This window comes from Onthophagus taurus, chromosome 1, assembly GCF_036711975.1.
Source record: "Onthophagus taurus isolate NC chromosome 1, IU_Otau_3.0, whole genome shotgun sequence".
Taxonomy (NCBI): Eukaryota; Metazoa; Arthropoda; class Insecta; order Coleoptera; family Scarabaeidae; genus Onthophagus; species Onthophagus taurus.
In genome coordinates, this window is record NC_091966.1 from 34,374,465 (window position 1) to 34,393,783 (window position 19,319).

At 31.5% G+C, this 19,319-nt stretch overlaps 1 protein-coding gene across 2 annotated transcripts in view; it reads right to left on the reverse strand.

Annotated features, from left to right (window-relative positions):
• The window catches only part of LOC111425800 (collagen XV/XVIII-type protein multiplexin), a 182,115-nt gene extending 176,061 nt beyond the window's left edge, over positions 1-6,054 (reverse strand). For both annotated transcript variants that reach the window (XM_023060057.2, XM_023060052.2), the window contains exon 1: positions 5,693-6,054. In XM_023060057.2, coding sequence (XP_022915825.1) covers positions 5,693-5,703 — 11 coding nt within the window. In that variant the 5' untranslated portion in view covers positions 5,704-6,054. The remainder of the gene's footprint in view (positions 1-5,692) is intronic.
• Positions 6,055-19,319: the final 13,265 nt, after the last annotated feature.

The following is a 19,319-nucleotide window of genomic DNA, read 5'->3' on the forward strand; positions in this document are numbered from 1 at the left end:
TAGATAAATTATTTCAAAATCTCGTAATTATTCGTGAAAAGCATCTTTTAATTAAATATACCTATACAAGTTTTACAAACACCATTTGTTTGTTTTCGATTGTGTTGAATTGTGGCGCAAGCACACGCGACAATTTGTGCTGCTCTGATTCCTGAGTTATTTATATTTTTTCTTGTTAGGCGCCTGAAAACATGTCTGGTAAAATTGATTTTCCAACGAAGAAATTACTTGAAATCGAATATTTTATAGATGTCATTCCTTTGTGCTTTGTTTGTACCACGAACGTGATGATTTGTGTTATTGCCGTTCATAACATGCCTAACGTGTCACACCTTAAACTATAAACTTGCAATCATTTTATAGATAGGCGTTTTACGCTTTCTTAGAGTTCACCATTAGTAATTTAAGCTTTTGTCAATATACATATTATGGAGTTACATTTAGTCACATTAAATAAGCGTATCTTGAAAATAATTATCCCTAATTTGAGCAAAAATTATTATTGGTATTTAGAGGAAAATTTAATTTTATTCATATAAATCAAGAATAATAATGGATGTAGTGAGAGAGCCCGAAGGGATGTAACCGGTTTATAAGAGGACAAATGACCTTTCACAGCTTGAGACCTTTTCTCAATATAAGATGACACCACCTGTGCATATCCTTATGAACACCGACCTTCACAATTTAATTTTAAGCAAATTATGGTTAATTTTACCATCTTGGTAAAATTGGCGTTCACGTCCAACTTCTTTTTCCATCTAATAGCAAGAAAATGTTTTAAATTGATTTTCGAAATACAACTTTTATTTATTGCTAAGGTACCAATACCGTGTCATTATATTATTATAAATACGGAGGATATTTTAGAACTCTAGAAGGCCTACCATCTCTTGCGGCTTACCTTGTGAAGCACGCAATGCCAACATTAAAATGTACTGTTATTAATGAGAAACTGTTATAATAACAGTGTTTTAAGAAAAAACCAGAAATTGGATGGATTGGCTAATAATGTTTTTCTGTTTTAGTGATATATTAATCATAGTTCAATAATATGATAAATTTTCATTAATAACACACAACTTTTTCCTGCTGTATGCACAAAATCTGGATTACTTCATATACGTCGTAGCTACAAAATTCTTAAGTAAATTACGATATCTGTAATAAAATAAATGAACAGGAGAGTCTATAAATGGATTACACGGAAGCTGTGTACCTCATACCAATCAAGGTTTCATTACTGAATCGGTAAAGTAATTTACGCTACCTATTAAGTTCTTAAAAAAATTAATTCAATTTGTAACTCAACAATTATATTATTTTATCGCAGTCGATTACTGCTAAAGATTATTATGACGAAAGACTTCTAAAACTATAAATTGATGTGCTTGCTACTTATTTAGAAAATAAACTTATTTGAAAGGTAATTTTATCAATTTATTATATTGACCAATTATCAGGAGTAGAAAAGATAGCCAAGAAAAAGAAGCATCTTTTATATCGTCTAAAAATTTAGTTAGCAACGGTTTGACCCCCGCTGGGAGATATACATTTTGATACAAAACGACACGGGTTTTACTACCATACTGGAACGTTGCCGAAATACTATTGCCTGTCTGAATGCACTACCGTGGATGAAATGCTTACAAGGCGCGCGCAGTAAATGTGAATTTCGTATTTATATGCCAAACAAGCCACGTAAGTATGGTGTAAAAATATATGCCTTAAATGGAAATATATGTTACACTTCATGTATGGAAGTGTACGTTGTAAAACAACCTAAAAATGAGCTCTTCGCATTTATAAATCGGTTTGGGTGCCAAAAAGAGCAGTAGCGATTTATATTTTTGACGAACACAGATTTAGCGAACTGATAGTAAAATTTCAATAACAAAACAGCAAGCATAAATGAATTTATTATATGTAAAGCTAACAATAAAGAATGTCTTCCTAAATTATCTTGAAAAGATGGTGTTCGATCTAATAAATTGGATTTCAGAAACGTTTAGAACCATCAAGTACAACTACATACAGAAAATGTATAACACTACACTAGACTAACAATAATATTCTGAAAATAACTATTCATTGTTAACTACCTTATCATAGAATATGTTGGTTTATTGTTTATAAAATACAAAATTATAGTTAAATTGACGACAATCCAGCCATTTAAAATACACGAAGTTTTAACTTCATTCAATGTAAGATGAGACGCAGGAAATATTTCAAGAGGAAATAAGAACATAAACGTTTAGCAAGATTCGTGAAGTTGCAGATGAAATGATGAAAGAGGTGGAATGCCAACAATGCCATGACCAAAGAAGAAATTTTCAAATACAACAACCATTAAACGGAAATACTATTGTCGCAATAAAAGGAATTTTATTGCAACAACGCAACGGTCGTGAGTATTTAAATGAAATTTTTATATGTCAAAATGTATTAAAAATTATCTCACGTAAATGAAGTTGCTAAAAAATACAATTAAGTCATTATGAATGAAGCAGGATGTTAATTAATAGGATTTAGGACAGCACAGCCAGCTGCACAATGAATTGTAGGAAATAGGTTGCCAATAACTTGCATTCCATTTAAATGGTTTACTGTATTCGTAAAGATTTAAGATTATGTACTTAATAACTTCTAAACGTTCTTGTTGTTTATCTATAGGAGATTCTATGTATAGTCATAACCATAAATTTGTATTATCTTTTATAAGATTTTATGATTTCCAGCATTTGTTCAAAGTATTGCATTGTGTAATACCACGTGTAACATGTGCAATACCTTTGAAGATAATATTGCAGATTGAAACGTGTAAGACGAAACGATGAAAACTAATGATAAAACAGACGTACAAAATTTTGTATCTTCAAAAATACTTCAAATTCTTTTATTCAATTATTGCATGTTATTGTTCAATTAGAAACTATATGAAAAAACTGGTTTAATAAAAAAATCTGTTCTACTAGGTAACTTTAAATTTGGTAAAATATAATCAAACATTCTTCCATAAGCCCCAGAGTGTCGTTAATCATTTCAAACCCATTTTGAAGGGACGCTATCCTTAATGTAATTTTTTGACAATTTAAAAAATTTGTTGTAAAAACTTACCGATTCTTCTATAACAGTAAAAGTTTCAGTTCTCAATTCCAAACCGTTGCAGAGATAGACTATTTTCCTTAACGTTAAGATAAAGTACCTCTTCGGATTACACAATTTGAGTGTAATTTTATGTATGAATGTTTTAATGTATGTTTATAAGAAAAAAAAATTGAAATTTATTCAGGTTAAGAGCCATTTCCGATTGACGGAATGATGTTGATACAGGTCTACGATTTTAATGTAATATCCATTAATCGTACAAATTTCGTCACAGTTCAGTACAAATAGACATAATGCTAAAAATAGCCAAAATACATTAACATGCTTTCAAAACGTATAAAACGTAGAGATCTACCAAAAGCTCTAAAGATCAAATTTTTTCCCCATTAGATAATGAAGCAAACTGAGCCCAAAATCAAAAACAAGAATATTTTTCGCCAAAAATTTATTTCAGTTAAGTCGGGAAAACGACCATTTATTAGAAAAACGACGATTCAAAATTTCCGCATTATTGAGTATAAGCGCAATAACGTCCCTTTTAAAATCGGGCAATCTTGGAGTTTTTTGGAAAACTTTTAAAGCGAGGAATCTGTTTTAGCCTTATCAAACCGAGGCATTGGAATTTTTATCATATTCGCTCAAACTTGATTAATAGTTTCTGCAAAGTCTCGGCCGTAAGCAACCTCAAGTAAACCCAAAACAGAAGATTTAGGATTTTTGGTTCCGGTCGATGCGTTCAATTGATATCACATCGATACTAAACTGAACAATACATATTAGAGCGAATCTGTTCCAAGCAATCTCATCTAAAGTTAAACCGAAATATCTATGTTTCTGTCTGATCAAGTCAAGGCGTTGGCATTAATATCATATCCAAAATCTATGCCGCAAGTAACCTTGACTAAAATCAAGACAGAAAATGTAGGATATCATCTCATTAAGCCAAAGAGTTGCAATTGATGTCAGTCGATCTTCATAGAAACTACATTTTAGTGAAATACATCTTGTTTCCAAAGAGATTATTTCCAGATTTTAAAGTTCCAAATTACACTTAAAATACGGCTTTTGTCCTTCTTAAACTGCTGCCACGAAATCACATTTCCCTCCTCAATATCCACATCATAGATAATAATTTTTAGCCAAGGTTTCACCATTTTCACATCTTTTCTTGTGGCTACCTTTGTCAGCACTCTTTTTCTTTTCTGAATGAGACCCTATTCAATTTTATTTTTTTCAAATCTTGCAAATTTTCCAAACTATGTTGTCCTGTAATTTCCCACTTTTTGCTACTCTGTCACTAACACTATGTTTTAATGACATAGTTCAATGCCTCTTGCTTTCCCTTTTTCCTTATCAACTCCTTTACCAGCCCTCCCCAAAGCTTCCAAGCGGACTCTCAATTGTGCAAATTCCTTGGTCATTCTAATTATTGCTCATTCTAGGTTTCTAGCATTTCATCTGTCGTAGTTAAAAGTGCTTTTAGTTCCTTCCTCATCTCCTCCAGATTGAATTAATTGAAATCCCTATTCCGTTTATCACCATCCTCAACCAGCCTTTTGCGCGTTTCACCATTTTTAACCAAGCTTCGTGACCATCGATAAAGCCATGCCTACTGGAGCCTTTCTTCATCATCGTTCTTGTCCCTTTTTAGCAAAGAATTTTTGAATTGTTTGATAATCTGCTTGGTTGGGTTGGGTCGTAAATATGTAGTGCAAATCAAACACAATATGGACGCTATTGAGGTTAGGTCAAAAAAATCTAAATTATTTATATATTATTTCTTGGTAAAAATTTGTGTTTAGCAGATAGCACTTTAGTTTTAAAAATATTTGCATCTTTCATTTCTTTGCATGATTAGGTAATACGTTATAAATGCGTATCCCGTGATGGTTGCCTTCATCTTTCACCATATCCGTCCTGGCATAATCAATCATTGATTGATTGGTTTTGCGAGTGTTATAGACATGGCAGTAGCTATTTATTTTGTAGCTACCATCATTATTTTCGATGTTATCTATATGCAACAAAGAGTCATTAACAACATCTTTACATTCCTTACATCTTCATTTTTCCAAATTCTACTTCTTCACGAAAATGTCCATTAGTATCAACGTGAATCATTTGAACAAATTTAAAAGCAAATCCGAAATCATTTGTCTATAGTAAAACAAAATGTTCAAAAAGTCTACAATAAGATATGAAAATGTTAACTATTGGAAATAAAAAATAAAAATTGTAGCTAAAATTTTAACATCTCCAGAATTTTATGCGTTTGCTAATGAAGTTGAGGAAAATTTGTAACAAAACTACAATAGAAATTCTTAACGCAGTGTTAATCACATTAATTAAGTATACTATTAACTTTTAACGTCTTAATTATGAATTATTTTAAAACATACAAGTTTTACAACTTGTTTCATTCTTAAAATTTTTGTTGTAATGAGTTGTAAAAAGAATAAGTAAACAAACCACTCCTCATCAATGAAGTAGCATCGAAAATGGCCCGTTTAAAATTAGAAAGTCGAAAACGTTTACCAAACTGATTTCAAATTAAAAAGAAAAATTTTGATAAAAAACTTACCTAAGATTCATATCTTCTTTTAGCTCTTAAATCGTCCCTTTGAAATTTTAAATCCCCAAATCCCTAAATCGCATAATTCCTCTTTGCTTTCCCTTTCTTAATTCACCGCACAAAAAAGAATAAAATTAACTCATAAAAATCTTTTCATCATTGAAAAACAAAATCAAGTCAATTTAAAAACAAAAAAAATAATGGCTATGGATTGCCTATTGGATATCCCGGGAGATGTCGTCGCAGGAGAACACCCTTAAAATCCACGTGGCCGCCAGGTGGCGTGTGTATCGGTGAAGTTCGCGTCGCACGTGGTTTGGAGCGCGGTAGCGAACAAGCGCGTGCTTGCCCTTAGATTGGAAGCCGCGCAACTGTGGCACGGTGACGGCGTGAGCGCCCGTCTAGTGGGCCGTGGCTAGTCGTCGGTAATCTTCGTCGCTAGGCGACAGAATATCGCGGCCTCCTGCGACTCTTCACAGCACCAGGAAAAATTACCAAAAAGAATTCCTAATTTCCCGAATAAATTTACCAAAACGATCAAAAAGAAAAATTATTGTTCTCGATTAAAAATTCATTCAAAAAAGTTCAAACACGATTAGTTTATCTTAAATGATAACAAAAATATAATCTAATGTAAATTATAATAAAAACAATACTTTTTCTGGTCCTTCTATTTATTGTCTAACCGGTTTCACCTTACGCCATCATCAGAGACTTTAAGAATATATCATTGAATTGAATTTGAAAAATTTTTAAAAACATTAATTAACACAATTACACTCAGAATGACGGTACTTATCGTACAGACACATAAATGTCCATTTACGTGTAAGTAATTCAATGATATATTCTTAAAGTCCCTGATGATGGTGTAAACCGAAACCGGTTAGACAATAAATATAAGGACCAGAAAAAAGTATAACCATTTAACCCTTATTGGGGTTAAATGATACAAAAAAAATCTCATATTTAAACTCATATCAAATTCTTTTCATTCAGAATCATCAATTTCAATTAAAAAGAAACTAGGCTTGTAATTAAAAAATAATAAATAAATATTTATTTTTATCAATCATCACACATCATTAACACATGAGAGTGAGTCTCATCGATTTCTCCGTCGGTTAAATACTAAGAGATTCAAGTTGATGAATGACTTCTTCATGAATAATTCAAATCGGGGTTTCGTTTCCGTGTAAAATGTTAAAATCGCAAATGAATAAAATTGATTTAAGAGTCGGTGAGTTATTTAATGACATCGTATATAAAATAAATGCTGGTTTGGAGTGGTTGAAAAAGATTCGTTGCACTCGAATGCGACCGGTTTAATTAAAACGCAAAAGAACGGTTCGGTTTCGAATCTACTTTTTCGGCGCGGTGCGAACATAAATATTTGACCCCGAGAAAAGAACCGCGCGACGACGAGTAGTTTTCGTCTTATTAATACAAATTGCTTCATTAATATTTAGTTTGTATTCCGTGGTGCGACGGGGAAAAGACCGTTTCAAGTGAAAACAACACCTCTTTCCAACTTCCTTCTTCAGGTTCTAGTTTTTAAAGTTAAATACGTATCGTTAAGTTTAAGATGTTGATGTTTTGGATGCATATTTTATACTTTGTGGAATAAAATGAATAATAGAAAAGTATCGTATAATTTTGAAATAAAAATATAAATTCCATTTAATGAACCTTATCTAATAGAGAATTTAACAACATTGAATAATTGAAATGATTAATTAGATGTAATAATATGTATTATTTCTCTATACATCTTTATTAAACTTTAAGGACACCTGATGAAGACTGATGACGACTGCTTGAAAACAACATTTAGTTATCACCATTTTATGTATTTTCCACTATTCCAACTCTTCCTTTATAACTTCGTAACTGCCCTCTCCATTAATCCTAGTTCACTTTCAAAAGTCTTAGAATCTACACTTTGAGTTTTTGGTAGGGCAAGTTGAGAACTTTTGAAGAAAAGCTAGTCCATAGTGTCTCCACCTGACTAGTTCGTATATTGTATCATTAATTAATTACGTATTGTAATCATTAATTATTTGTGGCTTCTTCTGATCATTCTTAAAAATTTTATCCATATGGTCTATGTGGTAGGTAGTTAGATATAACCGTTTCTAATGGATTTCCAATAATATTGTTTAGTTTCTGCCGTATTTTAGATAATGTGAATTCCATATTACAGTATGTTGCAAGTATTTAGGAACAACCAATAGCTCTTTACCTTGGATAAATTTACAACAGAATTGACTTCTTCAGAATTACGTCCTGAAGTCGTACTGTTGCTGTTTAAGTAACTATTTAATTGTCTGACATTCTTGGTTAGATTCTTTCTCTTTCTGGATAACAGGTAAAATAAGGTATTCTTTTCAATCGTCATTATCTGGTTTGTTTATTCCTTCATAATCAAGTTCAAATGTGTTCAAAGTGTTAAAATAACAACGCCCATCTACACAACAACACCCTCTTTCACATTGCCTCTTATAGAGCAAAGCAACATTTTTAAATGTTGTTTTTTGTATGTAATGACAAAACTTGCAAAGACACTTCATTTCCAATATCCACAAGCACTTTTAGTCCGTAGTTGGTGACATTCATTTCGGCTAGGATAGTCTTTTTATTCATGAAACAACTTAGATCAATCGTCGTAATAACACCTTCACCCATATTAACCCTTGGTTGTGGAAAACAAAGTAAAGGTTCAATTCTCCTGGCGGTAGATAAATCCTGCACTCTTTTATCACACATCACAAGAATTCGATTCTCTTCTTTACAAATAAACATTTTATCTAGTTCAAGTTAGAAACGGAATTACCATCTTTGGTTAAAATGATTACGTCGTCTGTGTGTATTACAATCTTTGGTTAATCCTTTGTTAATGTTTGGTATAAAAATGCTACCTAACTTTGAAGCATTCATGGTACATTGCAAAAGCAAAATGATACTCTCTCAAATTCGTCATCTATCTTAATTTCTCAATTTCATCAGGGTTTGACTTTATGGGTAGTACCACAATCCGGCGAATAACAAATAATAATTATAATGTCTTTATTCATACTCATAAGGCAACAAATTAATAATTCTACTAAATTAAAATTAAAATAACGATGTACGTATGAAAAGGCGAAGTTCAGTGCAAAACCTAGAAACTCGTACAGTTAAAATTAAAAAAAACAAAAGAAGCAAATTTAACAGAGCAAAAAGCAGACATTTAATCATACTATTAGCCATTTCTCAAATTCAAATTGGTAATATCAGTGCAGTAGTGAATTCTGCAGTACAGGTATTGTGGCATTTCCCTCTAAATTATGTTATGGTAAAATACACAACTGTGGAGATGTCTCCTACATATGAAATTCTTTCAAACCTTTTAGCACCAAAAACTAATCGCAGGTAAGTGATCAGAAATCAGCCTCTGAAATCAGTTCTAATTAATTCAGAGCATTGCAATTTCCCAGTAAATGGTATCTATAAGTGTCCAATGCTTACCTTTGTAATATTTATAACTTTGATCATTTGTCAAATCCAAAAATCGTCTCCAATGTTTACATTCTTATTTATATTTTGAGTTTAATGACTACGTGATTCATCAAATCCTATGATAACAGAAATTATTTGTTGAACTTTAGCTTGGATTCTTTCTCGTTCGAATAAGTTTACCATTTTAATAATTAGATAATGAGAACAAACAAAGATCAATTGAAAGTCTTAATATTGCCATAATAATCATAACATGTTTTTTGTTAATAGTGAACGTAGTCCATGTTTTAATTTTTGTCCAGTAGCTGAAAGAAGTTGTCTGTTCCTCTGAAACACAGCCCACATGTTTTCAGTATAATAGTTAACCAAGTCTATTCTCTCTCACTCTCTCTCTCTCTCTGTTTGAATTATGAAACATTTTTATTGTATTTTCTTAGGCGTTGACTACTATTATCGCAAATCCAAAATAGGTATAGAATCAATGGACAATTCAGGGAGTTTCTCATTACCAACAAAACGAAGGAAGAGAAGTCTAAAGGTTGGATAGACTCAGGAAGATTGATTACTAATTTCGAGAAACCAACCTAAAGCCAAAAATTTAAAACTACAAGTGAGATTTATTACGTTTATTTTGGGGAGCGAAGTGGTGTGATAAAGCCGTAGTGCCAAGATTTTGGAAAGGTATGTATAGATTGTTTGCATATATTGAGAGAATAAAGGCAGAGGTCGATCAGGCTAGTATAGAAGACCAGCATGAATGGGAGGATTGGAAGAGATCGACCTCAGCAAATTTACTTCAATTACACTGGAGACAAAAATAGAAGAAAAATGATGTTGAAAAATGCTCGATTATTTGCCGAATTTACTTGTTTTTTAAGACTGTACACTAAAGTTTGTTTTATACTGGAAAATCAATCTTTTACATCGTTTCTTCAAAACTTATGTATTTTATATCATTGTAGAGTTTTCTTATGTATGTTATGTCATGTTTTTTAGTTCAATAGGATCTAAATATTTGTTTGGTACTAGATAACCTAGTACATTATTTAAAGGGAAAAAGAACGACTTAGAGAAATAATATTAGAGGTATGCTGGTGTAGAAAATGAATTGGAATTTCGTATCGCACAATTACAAATGGTTGGGGTAAATGAATTATCAGTACAGTAATTTAAGCTTAAAAAACAGCTTTAGCTAAGAATATAGCTATAGTATATATGTACTATGTACATAACAAGATCTAAAGTCTCAGACATGGCATGAATTTTTCAAATGTGAACATTTTTCATCGGTTGTACATTAAATTATAATCTCGAAATATTCTGTTCATTACAAACACATTTTTTTCCTAAAAACTAGCGCTTCTTATAAAAGTAATCACCGAAAAATCTAGTAATCTAGAATCAATTTTACATCAATAAAGGATATCAAAGTCTTTAAGTATTCACAGTTATCCACGAGGAGGACCTTGATTCATCACATCCATTATTCTTTGCATTGTTGTTACAGTTCTTGTACCTAACACAGCTACTCGTCATTACGAATACATCGAAGATAAAAAAAATTAGTAACGTTTGATGCGAAAACAAGCTCGGTTATCACAGGGCTTTCGAGTGTTGATCGCTAGCTCAACTAGCTTTGCGGTTTTCCACCACCAATTCGTTAACAATCGGCAAAAATCCGATGAGGATTCTCTCAATGCAGGTAAAAAATTTCCTATAAAATCTTATAACAATTTTTTTTCTAAAAGCAACCATTTGGATATAATTATAAGTATTATAAAAATGTAGTTACATACAAAAATAAAGTGCTTGATTTAAAATTCTTTGCACAAAAATAAACCTTTTGATAACCATCGATTTGAATATTTTGAATTTTTACCTGAAAGAATAAAGATTTAGATATACGGGTTTAGATAAAAGATTAAAAGATTACTTGATTTTTGACAGATTTTTTAAATCGAATTCAAAAAAAAAAAGATTAAGAAAAGCATTAATTACGAAATGGACGTCAACATTCCATTCTATGGTCGTGCCTTTTAGAAACCTTTTACCAATACCTTATTTGCAAAAGAGACATTATAGTCACATCAATGTCGAACGTGTGTTCGCTCAAGCTTAAAAGTCAACGTTTATAAAAATTTAGATCAAAGTCATTCTCTCTCAACTGGACTCGCCGTATCCACTTGGTTCATTTTGCTTTCGCTTATTTTACACTCACACGTGTTTGTTTGGATACTCAATTGCCTCCGAGATACTTTATTCTGTTAGATCAAGATTATTTATAACAAATGACAGAATGATATTTTTCATAGCAGCGAACGTATGTATATCGCTGAAAGATATACGATTTCGATCTCAATAACTTTCAAGTGCTTTTTTAAAATAGAACGGATGCCGATTAGAAAATTGATTAGAAATGAAATGTTTAAAATTTCTAAATGTATACGAATTATAAATACAAGCATAACTATATGCATTTTGTCGTAAAGTTAATGTTAAAATCCGATAAATCTTATGAAAACGCAATGCGTATTGAGACACCTTTAAATAAATGACTCGTATGCTTCGTTTCTTGGAGTGTAGGTATTAAGATTTAAATGAAGACTTCACCTATAAAGTTAAAATTTTTTTTGTTAAACTTATCTTGTTATTATAATTAGTCTTGTCAATATGGAGATGGATCGATGTTTTTAGAGTTGTTACTTGGTAAATTCAAAAAGTTGTCGAACCGCGAAACACAAATTCAGTGAGACCTCAAAATGACATCGGCCATCAGTTCGATGAATGAAATGTGCGGTTGACGAACGTGACGTAACCGCAGATAATGCAAAACCCAAACGTTCGGTTTCGATTTTCAACCAAAACGTAAATTGAGGAAAGGTAATATATTGAGAGAACTTTCAATTGAAGTTAATACGGACGATAAATAATAAATTATTCCAAAATGAATTACAACAGCATAAATGTATGTTACTAGGACGTAGTTGAATCATAAATTACGTTCTTCTATTTAAAGAGTTTCCGCGAAAGTAAATAAAAATAAAAAACGCATTTCCAACTAAATCATTTGAAAGTTAAAGCACATCATCAAGTGCTTTTTGGGTTTAGATTTTCAGGTTGGGTTGATTCTCGTGATCGTAATGCTTTTTGGTCGTGACGCGGTTCTCCTTAACCGAGCCTTCGGCGTGGTGCTGTATTTACATCGTAAACACACGCCGGAAAAACAATTGGCAATAAAATTGCTAATTTAGAACGCGAAGCGGTCCGGATTTTCCAGAACCGGATTTTCCTCTCTCCGTTTAAAGCATACAAAGTTCGTTTTCTTGAAATCGTTTAGTTCTTTTTTCTTGTATTTTTTAAGGGATTAAATTTATTTTTCGTTGTAGAGAGACTTTTAAATGTGATATTAGCTTAGGAAAATAAACGAGGAAAGTGGGTGTTTCTGAAGGAGTTACCAAGATATTACCTTTAATTATAGCTTTAACAACGTTATTTTCGTTCTATTAGGATTTATAAATAATTAAGTGCAATTATTTTAAATTACGCTAATGTTTGGTTTTGTGAATTTATTATCCTTTTTGCAAAAAATGTTGTTAATCTATTTCCTAGAATTATCACACAAAAAGTATTTTCACCAGAATTTCAGATTCCAAATATGTAAATTGGTACGGTCGTCGCATTGGGAGGTTCCAATTTTACAGTAGATGTGCACGGTAATTGGTGTTTACGCTCAGCTCAAATCATATCGGCAAATATCCAAAAGCAAATCCGACGGTTTCCAAAATAAACGACAAAACTAACGTAACCCCAAGGGGTTTAATAAAAAAGTCTAAAGCTGTAGAAATAATTGTAATCTTATTACTGAGAAAGACTTTTAATGGTACTGAATATATGAATTAAATTTTAATTAAGGATTTTTAGCATTGATATTAAAGTGAGGTAAAATATGTTCAAATCGCAAGATAATCCGCAATTATTTTAATAATTGAACACTTTAGTTCGAAAGCAGTCAATCCATTACTTTAAGTCCACTCTACTATTGATTATATGCTTAGATAGTGCTGAAACTAATCTTGATTAACTACTAATAATTAATATTTGCATTGTTAACTCTACTTTTCAATAATCAATTTTTAAATAAGTAAAATCCAACCTAAAACGAGAACACTCTAATTAAAAAAAAAGAATAATACATATGTTTTTGATCGTTAAACAAATTTAATACAGCACCTTTCCGAACAAATTTCCTAAGACTTAACCTATAACTTCCTTATTCTTATGAATAACTGTCAAGTCTTTTATGTGTTGAGATGATGTGACGCAATTTTTTCTCTCGTTAATACTCCAATAATACCTTAATACTTTACTCTAGCACTTATAGCTGCTGTAGTTGAAACAAGTAGAGGACAGTAGTAATAAAAATTGAAAACCGGATTTTACGGAAACATTCTTATCAAATCACCATATTGCAGCGTCTCAGAAACCATCAGCAGCAAGCAGCATTATCAGCGGTCTAAAATAAGCTCGTACCTTTCTAAGATTATATCTCAGCTACTTACGGAGTTCGTGTTCATACTATTTCTTGGCAGTTTTGTGAAGGATAGGGTGGGAAGTACACTACAGTAAGATCGTTAAAACTGGCCATATTCACCAAAGCTAAGCTATTTGCGAATTGGTGTTCAAAATCAAGAAAAACGATTAACTATCATTAAATTTACACGCCTCTACACCAATAATACAGTTATATCTTTGAGTAATGCTGAATGGAGATCTAATCTTTATTCTGCCTTTGTACCAAAACAAAACTAAGCTAGTAATCATAACATCCAGTATGAGGAGAGTTAAATAGGGATGTGGCCAAAGTAAAGTAATACATAATATTCTTTTCATGGGCATACCGCTTATGGGGTGCAATTTTAACATAGCCGGATCTCAAACTGCGATTTTCCGAGGAATGTTATTTCGATGCAAAATCTATTTAGGACAGTTGAAAAAGTTAGACGGGAAATGCTTATAACCTAATCGATTTGATTTGCTTTACATTGCATTTGATAAGTTAAATTGGAAGTTCTAGCTAGTGAATAGACTAATAGAAGCACAAGTAGCTTCTGGTCAACATCAGATAGATATGAAATGGGTTTTTGTAATCCAAAGTCCCTCTCTGGATTTACTCGGACTTAATCCGAACTTATTTTTTTAAACTACTGTAGTTTCTTGGATTTGGACCTTACATAGTATTTGGGTTTTTGATTCTGTTCGTCAATACCACCATAGATTAATTCAAGCTTCTCGTTTTAGTGAGAATAACTTAAAATCCTTTACTTCCTACCTCTAAGACTACACATTCTTCAATTCCAACTTCAATTACTATTGCACTTAATAAAAATAAGAAGCTCTCCTGTGCGTATGTGGTTAACAATGCGCCTTGAACCTTGCAAGTTGAATGATGCACGTTAAATAGCACAACTTTACATTTATACATTCAAGGGCTTACGATGATTACAATTTGGATTTTGGAAAAATATAGTGAATGACATACCCTTTCTGAAATGTAACATGGATTAAATAGTGACGGATTACAAAATAGAAGATCAACTTTTCAATCAAATTTTTATTGGGGCTTTTTCAAAATTCCAAAATTTTGCTCCGTTTAGGTAATTTAGAATAGAAGGGGAATATTGATTGGGAATACGTTGTGAGATAAGATTACATCGCAGTAATCAATGAAGAAATATTGACCGAAGGAACTAGAACTAGTTTGGTCGTGCTAAAAATCGCGAATATTTCCATATTTCGGAGGATACCAAAATTAACATACATTGCAATACACTACACCGACAGCTAAGCTTGAAGCTTAATAGCTGCGAACAGCATTTACTTACTGACCATTGAATACTCTCGAAATTCATCTAGCCCTGAAACGAAAGTGTTTATACGATGAAATACAGAACGAAGTAATAAGATGCTAGAAACTGTTGCCGAACTATTATGTCATGATCATCAACAACAAATTTTAAATTGCAAAACAAATGTAGACGTTGTCAATGTAGCCATATCACTCAAATGGAGATTGAGGTTACATTCATAATATTATGTATGAGTGAGTGTAAAAAACATTGTACCTTGTTGTAAAAAACGGCTAAACCCGAATGTTTCTAGTTCTAGGTCTAGCGTTAGTTCTAGTACTAGTGTTAGTTCTAGTTTTAGTTGTTATTCAGCATTAGATTGCTGTATATTTTTCATTGAACTAAAACTAACACTAGACCTAAAACTAGAATCATTCGGGTTTAGCCATACGTCTCTTAAGACTTCTAATCCCGAATGTTTCTAGTTCTAGATCTAGTGTTACTTTTAATGCATGTTTTAGATGTTATTCAACGTTAGATTGTTGTATATTTTTCATTAAACTAAATTTAGAACTAACACTAGTTTCGGGTTTAACCCGAATATTTCCAGTTCTAGGTGTAGTGTTAGTTCTAGTTTTAATTGTTATTCAGCGTGAGTTTGTTGTATATATGGCAACATTCGGTTACTAGTATATAATTATAGTTCTAATGGTAGTGTTAATTCTTGTTTTAGTTGTTATTCAGCGTTAGATTTTGGTATATTTTTATTGAACTAAATGTAGAATTTATACTTGATTTATATCATTTTATTTTTAGAAGCATACATGATGAAAGTGAGGTTTGACGTAAAAGTTACTACATATACTTCACAAATTGTTTATAGCTTTTTCGTGTTACTAAAAAGTTTTTAAAATGTATTTCAAAAATATTTTTTGGTATAGAATTCAGTTGATATTATTCATATTCAATTTATTTTAATCCCTAATATTAAGATTGATGGATACGATTGGTTCAGTGGTGGAACCGATAGAGATAAATAAAATGTGCTGTCATCAATAAGTGCAAAATTCGTTTTATTTAATAGATGATAATATGGATATATCCACCAAATGTAAAACTAGATCATCGACGAACTTTGATGTACAAAATCATTGTTATATTTTAGGTAAAATAAATTGTTTGCAAATTCATGAAATTTCCAGAAATCGATAAAACACCATAAAGTTCGGCTACAAAATTAAATTCATTGATATTTTATTTTACTCGTTCTTAAAATTCTATTGTTCATACTAATTTATAAATATTTTTAGACTTGGTAATATGAAAATTCGGTATCATAAATTTAGGTTGATAAAACATTTTTTTTAATATTTTTAACATTTATATTTAATTTTATTCGATTTAAAAATAATTTTCATTTCACGTATGTAGATTTAAATAACGATGATATGTGATTTATCGAATCCAGCGCTTAAATGTAAAAAGTAATTAAATTGTTTTAATAATTTGAGGTAGAGAGACTTTTTTAATTTACATGTCAAATATTGGAACATATCGCGGGATTACTGCAAAAAATGATCAAATCATATTTACAGAAATTACAAATTAAAAATATCCTAAACTTTTCATATTCACCATTCGCAACATTTTACGTAATGTTTTCATTTTTATTACTTTTTGTCATTAACAGTTAAATGAACATAGTTTTAATCAAATTGTAATTCTATTTCAAGGGTCTATCGCAATCGAGGATGAAATTTTAGAGTAGCTAACGTTGTGCATCAAGTGGTCCTTTTTAGGTTTGGAAACCAGAAGTAACTTGGAAAATAATTTGCCAATCTTATTCATGAAAAAACGAGACTTTTGAAAACGAAACTAGAGTGTTATGTTTAGTTCTTGGGGATAAGTTAGTTAATTAATTCGTCGATGTCCGTATCTCCTTTGCCCATAAATTTCTAATCCTACAAAGCAGTGAACCATGTTAGACATAGCGTCGCAAACAGATGCAAGAGGTATATCATCCTTATCGCATTTTTCTGCATACAATGCTTGTATCATAGTGATTGTGGAGATAATGTCTCTTTGGTCATTTCCTGCAATAGTGGGATTAGGTACATAGTGAGAAAACATCAATGTGAGACTTGTTTCGAGTAATAATTTTCAGTAAATTTGGCAATATTATTTACGCCGCATCTACTCGGCCACGACAAATCACATAGATGAATTTTTATTCCATTCTTTTTTATTGTGGAAGATATTATGAATCTATAGGCGGACTTCCGGTCATAAAACCTCATAGACTGGTTAGTAACGAGCAGAAAGAAATAGCGAAAACCTATCTCCGACCAACTAAATAAATCTTAATCTATACAGGGATTAATCTTAATCTCTCTTCATTCTGCAATAGCTTGGTTAATTATCACCGCAGTTAACAGGAATTCAGAAACTGAACGGAGGCTCTTTATGTACTGGGAATTCTACCTCAATCTTATGCAGTTACAAGTTTTTTACGGAAATATGTAAAATTTTAAAAGTACTTTCTTTCAATAACTTTTAAGTTAAAAAGGTTTTTGATTACTTTCTTAAAAACTCTCTGAATTCAAAAGGTTGAATTGTAATTTATGATTTAAATTCAATAGGAAAACAAGTAAATAAAATGAAAAGGTTAATTAAACAAAATAGAATTGTAACGACATTCAACCGTTTCAACCGTTAAAAGAAAATGAAAGAAAAGCGAATAAGAAGGAAATCGTTAAGAGCCAAGAAATCGTATTAATTTTATTTATTTTATTTAGGTTATTTTCTTTTTCTAAGAAAACTTGTTTCAATTTACGTCCTACAAATTTATTTCTTGTAAAGCTGAAATACGGCAGCCTTGACATATTAATAAAATAAACTCGATTTGAATCAAGTTTGCAATAGTTTCAATTTCTGTTCGAGTTCGTTTTAGGTCAGGTTCGCATTGCGGGGGGGACAAACACACATGATTTACATTCTTGCGCGAGCATGTTCATAAATCAAACACAGAGAGAGGCGCATTACAAATACCACGAGTTTCGCGATCGCCCCCCAGATCTCCCTCACTCTGGGTACGCCACCGCTCTCGGCAGAGACAAGACAATGGCCCCCTAGGCCGGATTGAATTATAATCGAATTACAATCGATTGATTTACTGAGAACCGACGCGGTACCGTCAACACAATTAAATCCCTAAGTGACACTTTGACGATGCGATTCTCATTTTAAATTTAAACACAAAATATATTTTCGTTATTTAAACTTTTTGAATTCAGCGAAACACAATTGAACAATGGATTTTTTTTTTGGGGGAGTCCCGTTTTGAATTTTAATTGGATTGATGAGTTATTGATGAATTCATCGATTGGAAATATTAAAAATAAGATTCGAATCGCATATAAATTATCGAATTGACATTTTTAAGAAGTTGGATCATTTTTATAAAAATAAAGTTTGGGAATGTAAGCGTTGGAATTAGAGAGCAGCATTGTCTCATGTTCTAGTGATTAAATTACATACAAATTCACTTCCCGGTAAAACGTATAATTGTTTATGTGAAACTAAATCCTCCAAATCGAAACAGTTCAAACCAGGCAAAATTGTATTTGGACCATGTTCATTACTGTGGTCGGTAATGAATAGCTTTGCCATAATCACACTGTATACCACTAGAGTATTATGCAGATTAATGTGTACAATTACAGTATTGACTCTGTTTTCTAATCTTTGCAATTATAGATTTTAACCAAAAACTATTTATTTAAGAAACTTTTAAAGATGGCAATTAATATTTAAAATCATATCTGTGTTTAATAGAATGAAGTTGTTGAACCAATTTAGAATTCTTTTGATATTTGTAGCCTAATACAACTTGTTTATAGGCAACTTTGATTACAGTGAATTAATGCAGTTTTCTGTAATGCATTGACGAAGTTTCTCAAAGGTTTATTTATATATAAAATATATTTAGATATAGAAAAAGTTTAGTTCACAATAAAAATTCAAGTTGTAATATATTAGATGTGCAACCTGGGGATGCCCATTTACTGGAAATGATCCCGAACCTGGTTTGAAACTATGCTTTTAATTGGTGCCTAAATCTATAGATAGCGCATTCATCAAAAAGTAGTAAACTATATCGGTAATTTTAAACAAACACAGGGAAATAACCCAGCAATAATCTAATGTAATCGATATTGGATATTGTAACATTCAAAACAACACTTCCAATTCGACAATACGAAAATGCAATCTATCAACATCAACGTTCACAT